General features: G+C 28.1%; 4 protein-coding genes across 4 annotated transcripts; 2 read left to right on the top strand and 2 right to left on the bottom strand.

The window, feature by feature from the left end:
- Window positions 1–187: 187 nt before the first annotated feature.
- PGO_143880 (hypothetical protein, conserved) lies at window positions 188–5053 on the top strand (the record flags this gene model as incomplete). Its single annotated transcript, XM_028690378.1, has 9 exons — window positions 188–409; window positions 1048–1141; window positions 1344–1423; window positions 1704–2382; window positions 2934–3009; window positions 3275–3408; window positions 3593–3666; window positions 3993–4063; window positions 4333–5053. 9 exons carry the CDS (start codon window positions 188–190, stop codon window positions 5051–5053), a joined length of 2151 nt encoding a protein of 716 aa, XP_028546179.1.
- Window positions 5054–5397: 344 nt separating this feature from the next.
- Window positions 5398–6376, bottom strand: PGO_143870 (hypothetical protein, conserved; the record flags this gene model as incomplete). Its single annotated transcript, XM_028690377.1, has 4 exons — window positions 5398–5479; window positions 5697–5797; window positions 6014–6129; window positions 6349–6376. The coding sequence occupies 4 exons, from the start codon at window positions 6374–6376 to the stop codon at window positions 5398–5400; spliced, it is 327 nt and encodes a 108-aa protein (XP_028546178.1).
- Window positions 6377–7280: 904 nt separating this feature from the next.
- On the bottom strand, window positions 7281–9798 carry PGO_143860 (hypothetical protein, conserved; the record flags this gene model as incomplete). The annotated part of the gene is made up of 9 exons (XM_028690376.1): window positions 7281–7358; window positions 7571–7642; window positions 7925–7992; window positions 8253–8350; window positions 8537–8718; window positions 8906–8943; window positions 9061–9100; window positions 9254–9339; window positions 9696–9798. The coding sequence occupies 9 exons, from the start codon at window positions 9796–9798 to the stop codon at window positions 7281–7283; spliced, it is 765 nt and encodes a 254-aa protein (XP_028546177.1).
- Window positions 9799–14071: 4273 nt separating this feature from the next.
- PGO_143850 (histone-lysine N-methyltransferase, H3 lysine-4 specific) lies at window positions 14072–20215 on the top strand (the record flags this gene model as incomplete). Its single annotated transcript, XM_028690375.1, has 1 exon — window positions 14072–20215. One exon carries the CDS (start codon window positions 14072–14074, stop codon window positions 20213–20215), a length of 6144 nt encoding a protein of 2047 aa, XP_028546176.1.
- Between the last annotated feature and the right edge of the window lie 1638 nt (window positions 20216–21853).

Raw genomic sequence — 21853 nt, 5'->3', positions numbered from 1 at the left:
CCTTTCATATATGCATAAATGAGTAATTATTCATCCACCCTTGTTGAGTCTAAATTAATTTCAATTTTTTTTTTTTAAATAAAATACATTATTTTGAAATTTAAAGTATAACAATACTGTAATCGAAAACAGGAACAAACAGGACATCAAGAGATCACTCATCTCAAAACATTATGCATAGAACAAAATGGCTTGCATTAATGAAGGAGAGCCAATGACTCCTAGAGTGAAATTTAGGACAGTGCAAAAAATTAAAAATCAAAAATATATTTCTGAACAGGCTTATTTAATTCCAGAAAATGATGGAACGGCTGTGTATTTGAGTTATGAATTAAATAGAACATTAGAGAATATATTTAATAAATATTCGATCAATGGTTACATGGGAATTAACGAATTTGTTAGGATGGTAATAGGATGAAATATATTTATAATAAAGAATCGTTTATATGTTCTACATTTATGTTGGGAACCCTAGACTTTCATCAAAATTGATTCCTTATGTTTGTCAATTTTAAACAACATTTTTTTTTTTTTTTTTACATATATATATTTTTATATTGCTCTCACCCAGTGTATTACAGACTTTGTGCCAACAATTTGTTCACGTGCCATTTGCAGTGTGCATCAAGAATCACCTTGTCTGCAATACGTTTAATTTTTTTTTTTTTTCCATTGTCCTCTGATTATTATATTATTTCACTTTATTTTGTTATTTTATCTTACATTACCTTACTTAACCTTACTTTATCTTATTACTTTATCTTACACTACCTTACTTAACCTTACTTTATCTTATTACTTTATCTTACACTACCTTACTTAACCTTACTTTATCTTATTACTTTATCTTACACTACCTTACTTAACCTTACTTTATCTTACACTACCTTACTTAACCTTACTTTATCTTACACTACCTTACTTAACCTTACTTTATCTTACACTACCTTACTTAACCTTACTTTATCTTACTTTATCTTACACTACCTTACTTAACCTTACTTTTTCTTACTTTATTTTATTATTATTTTTTTTTTTTTACAGTGCTATGATTACAATTTGCTACCGAAAAATAAGAACAAAGATATACTTTACTACATTTTCAAATCATCCAATTTATCTGATGTAGGATACATAGGTACCTATTAAAGTAACGTAAAAGAATGCCTTACAGATATTTATAACATAGCTTACGCTGCTCCAATCCCTAACACATGAACTTTGTTTTTACCTTCTGTAGATCCTCTTGTATGTCTGTGAGCATGCGCGTGCTTCAAAATGCATGCCAATTTTCTTACATATCCTTCTACTAACCATCTTCTCCTTCATCTGTATCATAGAATATAGATACTTTTTCCAATTACTTCAAAAGCTGAGTGCATATTTATTTCGAAAATTAATTATGACAGAACAGGAAAAGGTATGCCTAATTTTATGAGTTGCATATATATATATATATATATATATATATATATATATGTATATGGTTAGAGTGGAACATGTATTACATTCCCACGCATGCATAACATGTGGGATAAGTAGAAATGCAAATTTGATGACAGCTAGGTGTTTAGCTACCCCTTGCGTGCTAAGAATACAAGAATAAAAAAAAAATAAAAAAAACATATTCATGAATGTAAGTTAATTTATTTCCCTCCCCTTCCATTTTGGCACACCAAACTCACCCACATCCTTCACAGCTCAATGTTTTAATTAAACATCTAACTTCTTTAAATAATTCCAAGATAAACACAAGCAAGGAAAAATTTAACGTTGGTATACAAGTGTCGGTGAAGAAAGAAAATAGAGGTTGTAATGCTGTTTGTGATATGATTGATCAGTGTTGTGTTACTTCTGTAGAGGTTAAAGATGTGGGAACAGGAATCGACACAAGAGATATAGAATGGGATAAGAAGATTGGAGAAGGAGAAAAAGAAAGCAATGGTATGATATATGAGAACATTTCAACGAATAGTTATCACACTCTAAAGTTTACAAGCCCTGATGAACAAGAAATGAAAGAAAGAATAAATGAAATAGAAAAATTATATTTTCATAAAGAAGACATTAACATAAAATTAAAAGAAGAAATAAATCATGCTTTGAATATTATTGAAGAAAAAAATAAAGTTATTGAAAATATGAACAAAAAAAATGCACAACAGTTAAAAATAGAAAGAAACAAAATTATTCAGTTAAAAAATGAAATCCAGAAATTACAAAAAGAAAAGCAAGTTGTAGTGGACTTAGAAGAAATGGATATTAAACCTCATCCGAATTACAAAAATAGAGAGATGGATGATAAGGTCGAATTAAGAAATACAGACATGGAATATATAAAATGCAAAAATTCAGCTAGTGATTATTTAAAGTTAAAAAGTAAGTCTTCATCAAAATGTGCACATTTTAGAACAAATTATGGAATATATTATTTTAATTGGAAGAGTCGCATAACAATTCATGATGGGAAGGAGGAGAAAGGAGGGATGACAATTTATAATCTTCATGTGTATGCATGTTTATACATATAAATGCTATTATGAATTTTTCTTATGCATATACTCGGATGTATTATTCTGAATATATACATGGATATACGCACATTTGTGAGGTTATACTATTTAGGGGGATGTATTCACATAGTCCTTCATTGCTTGATCTATGCAAAAAAAAAAAAAAAAAAATGAGAACAAAATATTTCCCATCCACCTAGGATGTAATAAAAATAGGAATATACATAATGAATCTACCGCAATGTTGTAAAACTGTCTTGTCTTGTTTTTCATTTTTTAACCCCTCTGTTCCTCGGCCAGAGTTTTGTTTCTCCCATATTTTTGTTCTTTTTCATTTTATTTTTACACATCTCATGGTTGTTAACCTTCCTATCTACTTTCCTTTTTTTTTTTTTTTTTTTTTCTGCAAAAATGCAGGACTTCTAGTTCTACCTGGAGAAGAAGAGGCGGCACTTATAAAAGTTTTTTCCACATACAGCACTTACTGCGGCGAGTAACTATGAAAAATAAGCAAGAATTGAATGTTAACAGATCAGATGTGTATATACATATCTCTTTCTCGTGTTTATATCACTGTGTTACAAACGTTGATCAATTAGTTTTTAATAAATTATCTATTATGATGTTGTATATTTAATTACATAAGCCTCACTTAATTTTAAGAAAAAAAAAAAAAAAAAAAAAAAAAAAAAAAATATTTCATCCAACCTTATCTCCCTCATATATAAACATCCACCCATCTCCCTTTACTGTTACAGAACGGCAGAATATGTAATGAGCAAAAAGCTTTGTGCTAATTTTTTGGCAACTTATTATTTGCTTCGAAAAAATGGGGAATGCACAAAACAGGAGGATTTAGATGTAAGAACTGCTGAAATTTTATTCACTAAAGGTATTCTAAAACGTTGCACAATTGCATGCATATCCAATGTGTCCACTTAATTTCAGTATCGTAATGATATCTAATTGAATTCGTGTGACCATTATTACACCACTTTGAATTACAAGAATTTAACAACAAAAAAATGGCAAATAAATCGTTTACAATCCCCCTTTTCACATTCCTTCTTTTACAGTATTATGTCAGAGGGCACACATAGAAAAGACTGATTTATTTGAAGGCGCACTCAGTTACTTTTACTTTAAGCTTGTATGAATGAAAAAAAAGAAAAAAAGAATGAATAAATGTGTATGTATAAACATGCTTGTATTCGTGTCTCTGTGTTCATATGTTTATATGCAGCTATATCGGCATGTATAATAAACAAAAAGTCGTTGTCGAAGCCTCTAATTAATCTGAGAAAGCGGGTTACAAATAGACGCATCTGTACTTGTTTATGTTACCGAAGGAAAGCTACTGATACTGATAATTATATATGTTTTCCTCGATGTGTTTATCGTCATATTCACGATAATAGAATACTATTTAACAAAATTAAACTGGGCTAAATGAAATAAACATTTTTCCTTTTGTAGTTTCTTTGTAATTTAGGAAAACATCTGTACCCTGATCTCGACGAAAGAGAAGGATTCTTAGAAATCGTTTTGTAATATCAACATTATATATATATATATATATATATATATATATATATATATATATATTTTATTTTATATTTTGTTTAGAATCTCATATATGTACATGTATTTGCATATAAATATGTTCACATATATGTACAAGTTTAATATGACCTTGCATTTATTTAATTTCGATTTTTGGTGTAACTACCATTATGATTTTTCTTATTACACAGTTGTATTATTCTCCTAATTTTTTTTTCTTTCTCCTTTCTCCCCATCTTCTTACATTTGATAGAAATTACATATTAGTTTTGAAAAGAAATGAGGATTTCAAAAATTGGAAGAAAAAAAGTATGAAAATAAAAAAGAAGAATAAAATAAGAATAGCATGCTCTAATGACTTGAGCATGCTTAGAGGAGACATTGTAGGTAGCTATACTAGTAGTGAAAAGGGTATGATATGTGATGAATTAAAAAAGAACAAATATAAAATAAAACAGAGTAATAGCACTAATGCGAATAAATCAATGTCTGAAAATGTAAAAACTAGAAATTTTCATACAGATCTATCATTTGAATATATCGAATCCAATGAAACAAAAAAAAAAAAAGATAAAATTCGAGAAGGCAAAGTAAAAAATAAAAATGAAAAGATAAGTGACAGCATTACTAAGGACAATACTAATCTTTTAAAAAATAATATCAAATATAATAATTTATGCATTTATGATGAAACAAGTAATGAAGAATGCAATTCTTTAGATTCAGTTCATTCAGATGATCATAATTTTTTCCCATCACTCCCCAAAAAAAAAAACATCATTATGAAACCTTTAAAAATGAAACAAAATATTTTAACCTTACCGAAAAAAAATTACACACATTTTGCAAATACCCATACCAAGCGAAATAATAGTGTGAAGAACATGTTTCCTCTTTATGACATTGAAGGAGAATTATGGCACTCCAAATCGGAGAGGCATAAAACGTTTCTCCCACAATTTGGTAAGGATTAAACTATCGCGTGTTATTTCATATTCTAATTCTGCAGCAATGAGTACGGATAAGTATAGATGTATGTCTGCGTTTGTGTGAATGTGCATATAAGGATGAGCATATATATTATTAATTCATAGTGTGTTTTTCCAATTCTGCATATATCCATCGAATAAAGCATTAGCAAAAAGGAAATTTTCCATAAAAAAAAAAAATTTTTTTTGTAAAAATTTTTAAAAGAACAAATTGGAAATTAAAAAAAAAAAAAGATAAATTACATAGTAAAAACAAACAAACAAACAAAAAAAAAAAAAAAAAAAAAAAAAAAAATGTCTTATGAAAGGGTCGAGTCGTAAGAATATCATCAAATCTCGAACTTGTTAGAATGTCTTTTGTGGAGATTCTTTTGCTGAAACCAGGTCATCCCAGATGTCATCAAGACCATCCTTAAAAAAAAAAAAAAAAAAAAAATACAAGGAATGATAATCAGAGAACAATGACGAGCGATGTGTAACCGACATGTGGTAATATTACGAATCTAAAAATAAGGGATGAAAATAAATTGATAGAAAATCGGTGCATCACTAAAGAACAGCAATTGTTGTATTAGGTGTCCTTTATTCTCCATGTTAATATATTTTTTGTAGGGGTAAAAAGACTTACATTATCATAGGTAGTATTGATACAACATTAATTTCTCCATTCTTCGCTGTTAAGTAAGTGGAAATCAATACAAGGGTAACGACAAAAATGATCTCCACCATCTGCAGGGGAAGAAAAGGGGAATTCCCCAAGGGTACCATAATACGAATATGTATGCAAAGATATATGTGTCTATATATGTGTTTATGCAAGTATATAGGTATGCATATATGAACACATACAAGTGAGCGCACGTATACATTTTTCAATGGTTGCAAGAACAAAGGGAATTTTTTAATGCGAAGCTTTCCTTCATATGAATGTTTCACGTATCATACCTTGAAAATTACACCAAGGAGAATTGCTAATAAGCATAAAACTAGAATTCCTTCGAGGTCACCCGAATAAGTTTCATTTATATTGAATTTATAAATCCTTGATGGGTCCTTCGGTTCTATATGAAAGGGGGAATTAAAATGGACAATAAATCGATACACAATAGCTGAGAAAAACCAGATATATCAATCTGAAAAATTATGTACATATATTATACATGGGAATTACAATTAGCATGGACTAAAAAACATACTGTTGCGTTTCTTTAGCAACGAACTACTTAAAAAGTTCGTTCCCTAAAACAAAACATCAATAATTGTAATGTTTTATATCTTACCAGATGGGATAACTACATTCAGCGGCATTTTTTCTCATATCTCTTTTAAGCGTTGAGTATGCCTTTTGGAATTTATATTCAAGGAGTGTGTCAGAAATAAGTTTATATGGTTGGAATTTCTTGAAAAAGTAAGCAAATGCATATACGAGAAAAAAGGTGGAATTTTTGTTTCATTACCACAATAATTAAATTTTCTAAAGTAAACAAATCTGCTTAGCAAATCTTAATAACTTTTACACATTATGTGGATGTATATATATATATATGCATAAAGGTGATACAATTCTGAACAAAGAAGGAAAAAATGTCTTCCCCCCCCTCAAAAAAAAAAAAAAAAAAATACGCAAAATTAGCATATTTGTTACATATAAATTATTGTAGCGCGTAACAAAACAAAAATGCAAAAAAAAAAAAAAAAAAAAAGGCATGCATGAGAGCATACACGGTATACTTATGTATACGTGCATATATATTTATGAGCAGTGCTCAGAATGGACTGACAAAAACCCATTTTAACATTTCTTCAGAAATAACATTAAGATAAAAAAAAAAAAAAAAAAAAAACATTTTTGTCCATAATTACAGTTTTTTTAAAAATGACAGTAAAATGTCCCTTCACTTGTCCGTATAGGATCAACGCAAACGGCAACAATATCTTTACACAAAAAACTGCAAACAAGTATTTTTTTAAAATCTGCCATTCCGTAATTGTCTTCCCCAACAACTTACTGTCAGAATTAATATCTTTTCAGATTGTGTTGCAAAATTAAGGGGGTCTTTTTCTACCACTAAGCAATTAATCTCAATTTTTTTATTTTTGTATTCTATCAGGAACAAGAAAATGAAAATAAAATAAGATAAAATTTTGTGTGAATATGTAAAGATATATAACTAATTAAAATATATGCACTTGTTTAATTTGCTTTTGATGCCTATTTTTTAAAGTGTACCAAAACATTCTTCTTCTGTTTTAAGAAGGCTCTTTCGTTTTTAAGTTTTTTCGTATTTTCCTAAAAAGAGGTCATGTTACAAATAATGTGTACAGTTAAACAATGGTATTAATCATATGCAGAAATTCTTGGGATATATTCACTGCGTATGCAACATTATGATTTAACAAATGTGTATGTAATATGAATTTCCCTATTTCCACGTTCTATACCATGGATACTTTTTATAATTTTTTTTTATTCCATATATATTAATTTATTGTTCATTTTACGTCTTCAATTGCGGATGAATCAATAGATATTTCTTCAAGCAATTCTTTAATAATATTAATTCTGGAGGTGCACTTGTAAAAATATAGGCGTACATATATGTGTGGATACTATGAATATGCACATTCTTGAAAGCTACATTGATTTATAAGAAAACGTTCATTCTAAATTTTGCAAAGGATTCGTATGGAGGAACAGGATATGTATTGTGTAAAAAACAGGGAGTGTGAAAAAGAGTAGCTTTTTATTGATTTTTTTTTTTTTTTTCTTTTGTTTTTGCTAAACATACATACTACTGAGTATTAACTATTAGTCACTAATTAATGGTAATTTAAGATAATGTTTGCAAAAGTTACCTGTTCTATAATTTTTGATGTTGTTACTAGTTCTTTAACTGCCTCTCTCTTGTTTTTGCTTTTAATTTCTGTATTATTTTATTTTAAACAAGTAAAACAAGGAAATGAGGTATTAACATTTGGTGTCCTCAGAACCAAAGGGGGAGAAAAATGTAGGAGCAAAAAAAAAAAATTATGATCTCCGTATATTTTTGTTGAACATTTTAACCATTTGACATGTATTCATATACATTTATGTCTACATGCCTGTGAGGAATAAATATTGCATATTTTTAGTGTTACAAATAACAAGGGGATTAGAAAAGGGGAAAGGGTTATAAATAACTACCTGCCAATTTTTTAAAATAGGCAACTTTTAATAGTAAATGTTTTGTATTCTTAAGACCTTCCTTCAAATGCTTGTATTTCTCATAGTAAAATAATTCCCTTCATATAGTGTGTGAATATGAATAAAAATACCCATTTATCGAAAAAATAATTTAACAAATATAAAAGACAAAAGATGGACAGATATATTTTTTACTATTTTGTAATTTTTCAAAAGTGAAAAATCGAAGCCCTTGAATTTTTTCCTTTTTTTTTTTTTTATTTTTCTTTCCAACTTTTACTTACTGATTGCTTAAGTGTTGCGGTAAAACTAGTATAACTGGTGGTATAAATTTCCTTTCTTTTGTTCTTGACTCTTTTTCATCATTAATTAGTAATAAATTTAAAACATTTTCATCATTTGCATTTATAATTTCAGATTCAGTTTTAAATCCATATTGTTTTGAAGTGTTTTCTGCTAGGAGCTTCTAGAACCGATGTGTAAAACATTAGAATTATCAATGCTATTAATTAACTTTTTTTTTTTTTTTTTAAAAAAAATATGAATTTAAAATTAATTGGACATATAGTATTTTCTTGTTAGGAACCAGTGTTTCATTTTATTGCACATTTTTTTTTGTTTTTTTTTTGATACACTTTTATATTTATTATTACATTCTTATTTTCAGAAATAATTCGTAGGATCTCCTCCGCTATTAATAAAATGATAAAGCAAAAAAGATATTTAGAAAAATGCTTATATTACACCACGAATTAAGTAAAAAGCATAAACCTTTTTTTTTTTCCAAACTATGTATTTCAATCCTTACCTGTATTAGCAATGTAATGTTGTTCATTTTGCTTAGCACCCTGTCAAATTAAGTGATTAAATAAGTGTGTAAAAATTTTTGTTATTTTTTTGTTACATTTATTGACGTTCAAAAAGATGTTCACACGATTTTGGTTATTCGATGGATAGCTTAACGAATTAAATACGTAGCTGATATTCCACAAAATTCTCACCCCCAAATGGATGTAGTCCTCACTAAGTGTATCATCAATTGTCATTCGAGGTTTATTAACAGCAATAATAACATTCTGGGGAGAACCTGAATTTTGATAGAATAATGTAGCATCATATGTACGGATATACATAAACATAGCAATACATAAAAGGGAGCAGGTTAAAAGAAAGTGAATTTATATTTATTTTTTTGCCTGTGACAATTTCTAGCTTATTTGTATCAGTTTTTTCCGTTGTTCCATTTTTTCATTTTCGTAAATTTTGTCAAGGCTGTTATAAGCTCCGCGTTAAATTCCGTAATTTTCTAGAAGGCAGACACGCCCCGCGTTTCGCAGTCTCTCGATGTAGAGTAGTACGTGCTAAAATAAAATCGTAAGATTTGAAGAATACAAATATTTAAAGGCTTTTAGGGAATAAACAGTATTAATTATGGATACTTACTTAAATCATTCGGGTTGACTCTCTTAACACCTTGATTATTATTTCTACAGAACAATGTCTCAAAAAAGGACAAAAAAAGGAACACTATAAAGATTTTGTTCATTTTTTTTTTTTTTATTTTAAATAATAGTAATATTCTCAAAAATAAAAAAAAATTTGAAAAAAAAAAAAAATGTTCAATTATATATAGTAAATATCAGAAGATCCTACAAAGGGGTGCATGCCAAAAGGGTTAATGTAATCATAACACTAATAATTAATTTCCAATCATGCGTTTCTCTTCGAGCATGAATAAAAGTATTTTTATTTTCTTACATTAGGCGCTACTGAGAAGCACGTTTTGTGTGTTTGGGAAGTGTATTTTAAATGTGTACTAAATATTGTAGATATTTTTACTATTGTAGAGTATTTATATAATTATATTATTTTTTTTTTCTTCCCCTTATATTTGCTCTGTGTATATACATTTAAAGGAACAAATAGATAAATCTGGAAAAGCTAATTAATTATAAAGTTTCCTATATGTCTTCAAACTTGATACAAGTGCTTACCATTACATTTGGCCAACATTATTTAACTTGTGTGCTGGTTTCTTTGTATTTATTTATAAAGAATATTACATCAAAAAAAAAAAAAAAAAAAAATCCGAAGCAACATAAAAAGTATTATCACCATTTCTTTTAGCAAAAGGTCCTTATTTTTATAGTTGTATATCTCATTCTTTTCACATATAAAGATAATAAATAATCTACAATAATACACATTCAAATTAGTAAATTTTGAAGCGAGTGGTTTACCTAACATTTAGTGGAAAAAATTTTCTTAAATGTTCTTTTTTTACCGTTTGTCCTTATGTAAAATAGAATTTCTCACAAATGCCTTATGTCATTTTCCAGGGGCGTATGTCAGCATACGTTAGACAAAAATGCTTATAATATTTTTAATTTTTTAAAATGCAATTCCTTAAAAGACGTTATTATATTTTATTTCATTCTTTTATTTAATTATTTTATTTTATTATTTTATTTTATTATTTTATTTTATTGTATTAATTTATTTCATTATTTTATTTTATTTACCTTTTTGATGAACGTTTATGCTTACATTTTTAGGAACTTGTAACTGTTATATGCCTTATTTTGAGAGTAACTTTTAAAGATGACCGATTAACCTCATTCAGTTAAATTTATGTCTTTTATGGAAAACACAAAAAACTGTGTAAATGTGTGCATAGAAACAAGTACAGGCATGTTCATTTTATATATGTACTTTCGTTCGATTGGAAGTTATTCATATCCTATCTAATCTTAATTAAGCCTTTTAATTAAGAAAAAAAAAAATGATAGAATAAAAATGTAGTTTTGATAGACCCTTGAAATTAGTTCTTTTTTGTTCTTTTTCACTATTATGAAGCCAAGAGCACGTGTAGCCAATGGGATACTAGTATGAATCGTGGCAAGCCCCAAATGTGCTTGTAGGCATATGAAATAGGTCACTTGGTGAATGAGGCATAGGTGTATATACTTATAAATACGTAAATATAATTAAATAAATATAAATATATATATATATATATATATGTATATATGCACTTACGTAGAAACGAAGTAGGAAAGAGAGGCTAAAAAGTGTGCTTAAATTTTAAAAAAGCATGCATGCCGGAAATAAAAAAAAAGTATTCTACACAAGAATTACACATTAATTAATACATCTCTAAAGAATTACTTGTTACAAAAAAATGGAAAATGTGTGATTTCTTTTATTTTTTTTTAATATGTTATATGGTCATAAATTATGATGGGGAAGTGACCGTCATGTTATCACTATTTTTTTTTTTTTTTTTTTTTTTCATTTTCGTAGACTTGTTGCGAATTGTTCCTCTTTTTTTTTTTTCTTTCATAAATATCAATCCTTGAAGTGTGTAATAAAAATACTTTTCCTCATTTCGTCTTAAGTGTAAAAAATGTTAAGTTTTCCTTTTTTTATTACATAAAAATGTCTGCGCTATTTCGAGAATCTCACATTTTTCTATATTTTGCTATCCTCTAAATGAAAACCCCTTTTTTTAAATTACTACAAATTGTAAAATAAAGAATTTATAGCATGCAAAAGGAAATTTAGTACAACATGTGTTCCTTTTAAGAGGAAACTGTAAAGACGGAAAAAAAGAAAAAAAAGAAAGAAAAAAAAAGTAACAGAAAAAACATTAAACGCTTTAAAAAAAAAGAAATGTATGAGGTAAACACTACATCCCATTTGGGAAACCCTTTTATTTTTTCACAAGAAAAAAAAAAAAAAAAAAAAAAATACACAGTTGTTAATAATTACTAATTTTTTTGTTTCCCTCTATTTATACTTATTTATTTTGTAAGATTTTATTTTAAATGTTGAGGTGTTATTTAGGAGTTGCAACTTTTGTAAGGAACTATCATAAAAAAACAGAAAAGAGAATAAAAAATAAAATAAGTAATATTGTAGCATTTTGTATAACATAAAACTTATATAACCATATAATTTTGTGTTTTCCACTATGATGCATAAAAATACAGTATTATATGGGTATTGTTTGTGAATATGCGCAATCGCATGTTCTTGCATTTGTATGTATATTTTTGCATATGTTTGTGCAATATATACATGCTTACAATTTTATCAAAATTTTTAACTAAAAAAAGGCAAAAAAAAAAAAAAAAATGGGAACACATTTACAAAAAATAACCTCACTGTATTTCTTTAATCATTATTAAAAAAAAAAAAAAAAAAAAAAAAAAAATAATGAAAATGCGTTTTTTTGAAAAAATAACTCATTTCACTGAAGAACGTATATGCATATTTATGTGTGTATTCACATAAAAACAAACAAACAAAATGCATATCTTTTAATGCATGAGAAAAATGGACATATTGTATTTTTAATTAAATTATTTATAAATTTATTTTTACTTTGTTGTTAATTGTGCATTCTTAGGGTGTACCCCTTTTTTCCATCTATAGTGTAAAATAAAAGGCCCCATGAAAAAACCTCATTAACGTTTACACAACTGAATGCAGGCGTGCATACACACCTACACATATAAACAGTATGCAAATAAATCAACACACATACACATAATGACAACATGGGATTAATGAAATATACTGCTAATGCATACTGTTTGATACAGTCCATGCAACCCCTATGAACCCCAATTTCACCATCCACCTTCCCCAATATTTAAATATGCATAAAAATACTCATCATGCATCAAAGAAGATTCACCATATTTATTGTAATTCTTTATATTTCTTTCCTTAAATTATGGATGAATTAAAATCATACTTAAGAAGGAAAAAAGGAGGGAAAAAAAAAAAAAAAAACTCCTGCTTCCATTCTTGTATCTTATCACAAAATTATGAATATGAATACATATTTTTTATTTTATATTTATTATTATTTTTTCCCTTTCACCCATATGTAAAAATCTATTAATTAATGTAAACTTATTGTGTATCTGCAAAAATGCGTATGTATAAAATAGTAATATATGTATCTATTTTACTAATTCAGCAAAACCTACCCACCACCAGCACCCCCCAAACACACACTTTCTTACTTTTAATTATTTTGTTTACATATTTCTACATGTCTGATAATATGCATGTTTATATAACAAACAACATAGTTACAAAAGGATGACAATTTGCTTTGCATTTTATCTTTTTTATATTTGCTTAAGTATACCTTTTTAAGAGAGCATATATCATTCACATTTCTGTGTTTCGTAACTTTTTTTTTTTTTTTTTTCGCCTTGATAATACATACAGTGATTCCTATTAACCCATTACCTATTTTTACTTGAATAAAAAGAATTGTATGCTCTATCAAACGTTTAAGCAAACGAGTCTGAATAAAAATTAACATTTTGTAATAAGTAGGTTCGAAAGATATGTCAAAACATGTCTATTATGAAAAATCTTGAATGAAAAATTGGACCCATTTCATGTTTGAAACGGGTTTATGTGAATAAATATATCTACGTTTATTTTTATTAGTTTATAGGGGCATATTCAGAAGTTTTATCCTAATTTTCTCACGTTCATTATGCATCCCCACATTGCTATTCGCATGCATCGATTGGTCATAGACATATATATGCATTACAAAACACAGTTTCTCGTTTATGAGGACATTTTAAGATAGATTTGAAATGCTACCAGAATTGGAAGAAGTTATCTTGGTTAATTACGCATAGATGCGTATATATATATATAGAATGTATGTACATACATGCTTTACTAGTTTAGTTATTTCGCTATTCTTTTTTCTTTTTTTTTTTTTTTTTTTTTTTTCATTTTTAATAACCGACTGTCTACATGCAACTCCGGTAAACCTCAACATGAGTTTCTCACCAATAAAATACGAGTCCAAAATTCTAAGCAACTTAGCCAGCATGCTGAAGCTTAGCGAAAAGACAGACAAAGAAATATGGAACGAAATAAAGGAAGAAAAGGTAGAAATTAAATTCGAAATTGATGAAGACATAAAAAAAGTGATCGATATTAGCAAAATTAATTGCACTTGTGATGAATCCAAAAAAAAAATGGAATTATATAAGGGGAAGAAATTTGAATATTATTACAATGTAGAAACTTATGGAGTGGATTTTTTTATAGATATCTGTAATGCGTTAGCTAGGTCAAATTATAAACAATTTTTATCAGAAGAAGGAAAAAGAGAAATTATGAACGGATTAAGAATTAGAAGAAATTCCAATTTATATAAATATGTGTCCTTTTTTTTAAGTAAAGAAAGGTTAAATAGGGACAGATTAAATGACGGAAAATCACCAGAACATATTTTTCATTGTTTTAAGTGCCTAAAGAGTGTATTGCATATATATATAGATGACCAAAATAGTTGTAAAAAAAAATTGTATTTAAACGATAATAAATATATTACAGAACAAATGGAAGAAGAAATAGAAAATGATTTACTCAATGAAAAAAAAAAAAATAGTAATACAAACCCCCTGAATTCTAGGGACGGAATAATATCTGTCAGCAAATACAAAACAGAATTAACTTCGTTAACTAGAAAATCAAATGAAAAAATTATTAAAACCATTTTTGAACATACAAAGGATATAGATAATGGTAAAAAGAGCAATGAATTTAACATGAAGATAGATAATATTCCTGTGAATATGGATTCAAACCAAAATCGTGGAAGGAAAACAAATAAAAGTAATACCTTTGAAAATATCAATCATTATAATGAATCCAACGGATTTTTCGATAAACATGATTTAACATATTTTAGTGATACTGCTAACAGTTTGTCAAATGATCAAGAGCAAATGAATAGAAACAAAAATGTACAAAGTAAGAGTAAAATTACAAATCCAAAATATAAATCCATAATAAACAGTTCATTAGAAATGAACAAAGGTGCAAATATTATTTTTCTTAGCAAAGACAGGGAAAGGAAATGGCATAATTCTCCAATCAGTAAAAAAGGAACACATAGTGTCAATTCTGTAGCAAGCCAAATATCTGGTACAACCAGAAAAAATGACACAAGTGATTTAGAACATTCTATCGATGCGAACGTTAGCCACGTGGTACACCCAAAGAAAGATAATAAAATAGAGGGAAATGATCCCTACTTGGATCCCGGAGAAATGGACAAAGCCAAATTTGAAGTTATCAAAGAGAATCAGTGTGCATCTAAAAGGGTTCAAGAAAGAGAGAATCAAGAGGAAGAGAATAAAATTTCTATTGTAGCAAATACTGCACAAACTCTGGAAGACTCAAAAAATGGCATGATGTTAAATAAAGAGTGTGATGTGAATTCCATATCTGAAATGAAGTTCGCGCATTGCTCAACAGAAGAAAAGAAGAATATGAAGAGTAATGTAATCGTGGTAGACAAATCTCATATGAAAGATGAAGCTATAATGGAAGGTGTTAAAAATATTCATAAAAATGATATGTATGAAAAATGTTTAGAGGACAAGAATGGATATAATGTGAAAGATGATTATGATTTTAACGTAAGTGATGATGCATCTTATTCTACAGATGATTCGAATTATAAAAGATGTATAACAAGGAGAACCAAAAAGCTGCAAGAACAAGGGAAGATAGTAATTGATCTGAACATTCTTAATGGAAATTTGATAAATGCATCAGATAAAAAGAAAAAAGAAGAAAAAATTGAAGAAAAATTTAAAGAGAAATGCCAAGAAAAACATAAGGAAATGATAAGAATGAATGAAATCAGAAAAATGTTAGAAGAAAAAAAAATGATTTTTTGTAAAATAGAAGATGTTGCAAAAAGGAGAAATAAAAGATATATAAAAACACAAGTATTATCAGAGGACTCTAAAATACAGAGAGCTTATTTTAGCCATAAAATGAAAAAATTCTATAACTCAAAATCTGGATACTTTGGTTGTGGTTGGTCTAATAATAAAACTCAGTGGATACCTTTTATACATGCCCCATTTTTTGATAATCATCATAATACTATATATAAAAACAGAAACAAAAAATTATACGAAGAAATTTATGACACTTTGTTACATGGGAGAATTCATCCATCTATCAAAGTTGTAGAGTTAAAGGATCATAAACATCCAGTGCGATTATGCACTCCCTATTATGAAGATTGCTATTCAGTTGTATACACTGGAAAAAAAATACTTGCAACTGATGATAGGGTTGTTTTTGGTGAATACACTGGTTATGTTGCAAATAATAGAGAATTATCACAGGAAAGGCATCAGTACACGTTTGCCTTATCCTTCAACAAGAAGGTTTTTAATGGAAAAAAGAATGTTCTTTTTATTAACGAAATTGAGTCAGATGAGGGGGATGTGGTGGAAAAGTGCAAACTCTATGGGAGGGAAAAAAGAGAGGATCGAAACAGAGAAGAGAAAAAAAATGACCAAAATGGGAAAGAGGAAAAAAAAGAACAAAATGGGAAAGTGAAAAAAAAAGACAAAAATGGGGAAGAGGAAAAAAATGATCAAAATGGGAAAGAAAAAAAAAAAGAACAAAATGGGAAAGTGAAAAAAAATGACCAAAATGGGAAAGAAAAAAAAAAAGAACAAAATGGGAAAGTGAAAAAAAATGACCAAAATGGGAAAGAGGAAAAAAATGATCAAAATGGGAAAGTGAAAAAAAAAGACAAAAATGGGGAAGAGGAAAAAAATGACCAAAAAATGGAAGCAATTTATGAAGATTCCTCCAAGCACACTAACCATTCGAATAAAATTTGTGAAGATGAAATATGTTTGAACAATGAGTCGTATTATTTTGGGAAATCTTTTAGGAGTCCTGACACAAATGGGAGGGGAAGTAACCAATCCAATTTTCAAAAGGTGCGAAATGAAAAGTGCACAGCATCAAGTAATAATAAGGGGAATAAGAAATCAAAGGATCCAAATAACATGATTATTCTTCCGGATAATTACACATATGCTGTTGATTCGTCATACATGTTCAATGAGATGTCCTTAGTTAATCATTACAAAACATGTTCTATGTTTAATAATTATGATTTCAGAATAAATGCAGAATGGCAATTAGTTTATCTTGATGGGTGGCCCCATATAATTCTGACATCAATTCCAGGAGTGGAAATAAATACAGGTGAGGAAATTTTTGCAGATTTTGGTTTCGAATGGTTCGAAAGAGTTAATGATATATGTCTGAATGGATTTATTAAGAATAATTATGCACACAGATTAAGAAAATTGAATCTTTGTGAAGAAAAAGATTTCAATGGAATAGATGACATAGTTGAGAAATACAATTTAATAAAAAATTATACCACGTGTAATATATGTATGTATAGTATAAACACAGATAGTAGCAATAATTTTACTGCTTGTTCAGGTTGTAATCACATTTATCATTTAAAATGTGTTCAGAAAATAAATGCAGAAGTCAATGAAAATTACGATTGGTTTTGTTCAAGTTGCATTCAGTTCTGCATCAATGTTGTGAACCAGGAAGAATTTCTCTCCTACATAGAAAAGGAAAATCAAAAGAAGCTGATAGACCTTTTTAGTGATATGTGTACTGAAAATTCAAACAAGTTAGTCAAATTACTTCAATGCAAAGGTAGTAATGATAATTCATGGAATGCAACCCAATGGGCAGGGGAAGATACCACTGGAGAATCCACAAATGGCAATTGTGGAAAAAATTATGATAAAATTAGGAAATTACTATATTGTAAGGAAAATATTAATGATTTGATAAAAAATAAAGATATAATTAACTCCTATTTAGAAAATACTTGGAGAGAGATCAATTTAATAGATAATTCAGGAGAATCTGAAGATTTGTTTTCAAAAAATGACCAAATGAAATATTTACTGCAAAATAGTTTTGAGCTTCATTTACTTGTTGAATATAAAAAAAAAATTGATGATTTGTTATTAAGCAGAGAAAAAATTGACACTTTTCTGAATGATAAAAAGGCTATGAACACCATGAAATTGAGGAAACAAACCATAAACTATTTGTTAGAAAATCGAAAATACATAGAAAAACTTGTGGACTCAATAGAACAGGGCATCCCCATTGTCCTTCCGCACACAAAAAAGGACAAAAACAGTTGTTCTGTGGAAAAAAGTGAACAACATATAGCACATGAGAAAACTCCAAATGATTGTCAGGATCAATCTTTGAATCTGCTTAAGGAAGAGAAACAGAATCAGATGATGGAACTTCTGCATGAGGATAAAATGGTCTTACAAACAGTATGCAACCAAAGTCCATGTATGGCAGAAAAACCAGACTTAAGTACTACTGATGAACGGAATTCCAATTTTTCCATTTCGTATGAAAGCATTTTATATAAAAAATCGAATGCTGTAGTGAAGAATTTAAAAGACATAAGAAAAATAGTTGGAATTAATGAAACAATTAATAACTGTTCCTCAGTTAACGATAATTGCAACCATGGAGGGAACAAAAATCTCTGCTTTAATAACATGATGAAGATTAGCAAAAAGATCATAGGATTTCCTCTGATTAAGGACTTCGAAAGGGGATTGAGTACTAACCAACCTTGTCTCCCATTAAATGATCATTTAAAAATGTTATCCGTTTGTACAATTTGTTACAGTAAGCATAATGATTTAGCTAAAGCAATTATATGTAGAGTTACGAAAATGCACTTTGAGTCTAACTACAATGATGGGTTAAGCGATGAAGATATGTTTAAGACATCAACTGAATGCATACAATCAGTAATACGAGAACTGGCCAATACTATAAAGGAATATCGAAGGAGGGAATTAAGTGAGGTTTATGTGCAAGAGCTGGAAAGGAGTGGAAGTAGCTGCAGTAGCAGTGTTAGTAGTGGTATGTGCAGCAGTGCTAGGGTTTTACTAACTGAAGAAAAAAGCGACATGAACGAATATGTAAATTCTACCAACAATTCTGTTAGTCGAAGTACAACAGTCTTGGTAAATTCTAACAAAAAAAAAGGACAAGAGAAAGCATTTTACGATATTGTTAGTGATCTTTCATGTAACAACAAATGCGAAAGAAATAGAAACTACATAATTCAAAATAACACCCCATCTATTTCATGGGATAACAAAATGAATTATACAGATGATTATACATGCATGAAGGTAGATATAAATTCTGCATTAGGTGGTAAACATCCTCGAGAGGAAGAAGGTGATAATAACAACAGTATGAACAAAAAAGCTAAGCATAATTCAAAATCACATAATAAAATGTGCAGTACAACAAATGGGAATATACTAAAAAAGAAAATGGAGGAATCGGAAAATATGAATAATGAAGAAATACATGGATTTGTAAGGAAAAAGTATTCTAATCATATGGAAATGGGTAATAAAAACAATCATACAACGCAGGAACGAACAGAGGATCATTCATTCAATGACTTACACAACAATTTATGTAGGATATCAAATATAGATCTAAACTTGAACCATAGTAAAGATGAAAGCAAGAAAAAAAATAAAAATCACATACATTTTGAGAATGAAAGTTTGGATGGCACAAAGGAGGAGATTATAAATAAAACAGAGGACTACATCACTTTGGAACAATATTCCCAATCTCATAAATTCATACCGCTTATCGGAATTGAGCTTGGAAAAACAAAAATTCAAAGGGAATTTACTAATGGCACATTTGTAGGTACTGTTACAGAACAAATAAAAGATGAACATGATAATAAATTTTTCGTAGTTACATACGAAGATGGGGATGCGGAATGGATGAATCCATTTTTCCTATTTCAAGAATTGCTAAAACAATCGACAAACAATGTTGACTATCCTTTAGCTAGTACCTTTAAGGATGTATTCAATCCAGAATATAAAAAGGATTTAAAATTAGGTAATTATACCCTTGAATTAAAAATTGAAAGGCGAAAGAAAAAAAGTAATTGTGAAAGTGCCAGTAACAATAACAGTGTCACTAAAAAACAGAAATCTTCACAGGAGGAAAGTTCTACAAGGAAAAAGAAGCAGCGATTTTGACACGCTGCTTGATGTTTGAGCTTATGACATATTCGTCGTTATAGCGCAACTCGTAGATATTTTCTTCTTTTAAGAGGGCTTACAAAAGCATTTAAATGTAAAATCGATGAAATGGATTAAAAAGAACTAAGAAGACTGAAATTTTATTTTTAAAAAAAGTGTATACTTTCCACTATGCATTTGGTAAAAATTTTAAAATATGCAAAAATGATTTTCCCGCATCCTTTTGCAGGAAGTTGATATTTTAATAATTATTTTTTTACGCACAGATAGTGCAATTTTTCATAATTCCCTTTTTTTGTTTTTTCCTATTTGTTTTGTTTCGTTTTTGTTTGAACTTTTATTTTTAACCTTTTTTTTTTTAGCTTTTTTTTTTAATCCTTTTTTTTAACCCATTTTTTAACCTTTTTTTCGTGAATTCCTAGCATTTAGAGCTTCCACAAAAAAGAAAAAAAAAAAAAAAAAAGGGAATTCAGAAATTCATATATTTTAAAATAACAATTTTATTTGAACAAATAAAAAAAGGGGAGGAGGAAGAGGAGGAAATGTTCTACATATTAATACACATATTTACACTTTGAATACACATATTTACACTTTGAATACACATATTTACACTTTGAATACACACATTTACACATTGAATACACATAATTACACCTTAAATACACGTGATAATACAGAAAGGGGTGCAATAAAAAGTTTCAAAAAAGGAAACATATTTTAGAAAAAAATATAAACTTGTCTTCATCATTTTTAATAAAAAAAAAATTTTTCTAAAATATTTCGAACTTATCCCATATTTTTCTTTTTTCTTCTTTAAACTTACACAAAAATATAAAAAAAGAATAATAAACCGAATTGATCTTAATAATGGAAGCAAAAAGTTGGTAATTCAATGTGCCTATAAGGAAAGTATGTTGAACATTTATTATACAAGTTACTATTGTTGTAAATTTTGAGAAGGCAAAAAATTTATGGTTACTCTTCTTTTTTCTTTTTTTATTTTTAAATGTTTTTTTTTTTTTTGGGGGGGGGGGAAAGAAGGTTTATTTTACTATATGTTTTTAACTTTTTTATTATTCAAGCATTTCTTATATATATGCTATTAAACGCTGCTAATGTATATATATTACACGTATATACATTTTTAACAATTCAGCTACTGAATCGATGAACCTTTTTTACAGGAATAACGCATTTTTTTTTTTTTTTTAATTCTTCATCGCCGGAGAGGGGGGGTGCATATCGCATATAACCCTTTAAATCACCTTCTAACGGGTTAAATACACACCCAATTTTTCTCAATATAATTAAAAAAAAAAAAAATCCCCCAATTTGAAGAACACACATTTTCAATGAATATATATTATGTTTAAATCTGTTTTTGCAAAAATGCAATATTTCAAAGTTACCTTTTATGGACTTTTTTTTTATTTTTTATTAGAAATTAGTTACACTAAAATTTTTTACTAGTTTTCGTGCAAAAACATTAAAACTGAAAATATCTAAAATATTATTGCTTGACAAAACCTTAAATGAAATAAAATATTGCGTAAAAATGTACATATAAACTGTTTCATAATTATGGGGAAGAGATATTTTATCTTATTTCTCATATATTAGCTTAACTTCATG

The sequence above is a fragment of the Plasmodium gonderi genome (assembly GCF_002157705.1).
Source record: "Plasmodium gonderi DNA, contig: Chr14, whole genome shotgun sequence".
Taxonomy (NCBI): Eukaryota; Apicomplexa; class Aconoidasida; order Haemosporida; family Plasmodiidae; genus Plasmodium; species Plasmodium gonderi.
This window is presented reverse-complemented; position numbering and strand designations above follow the sequence as displayed.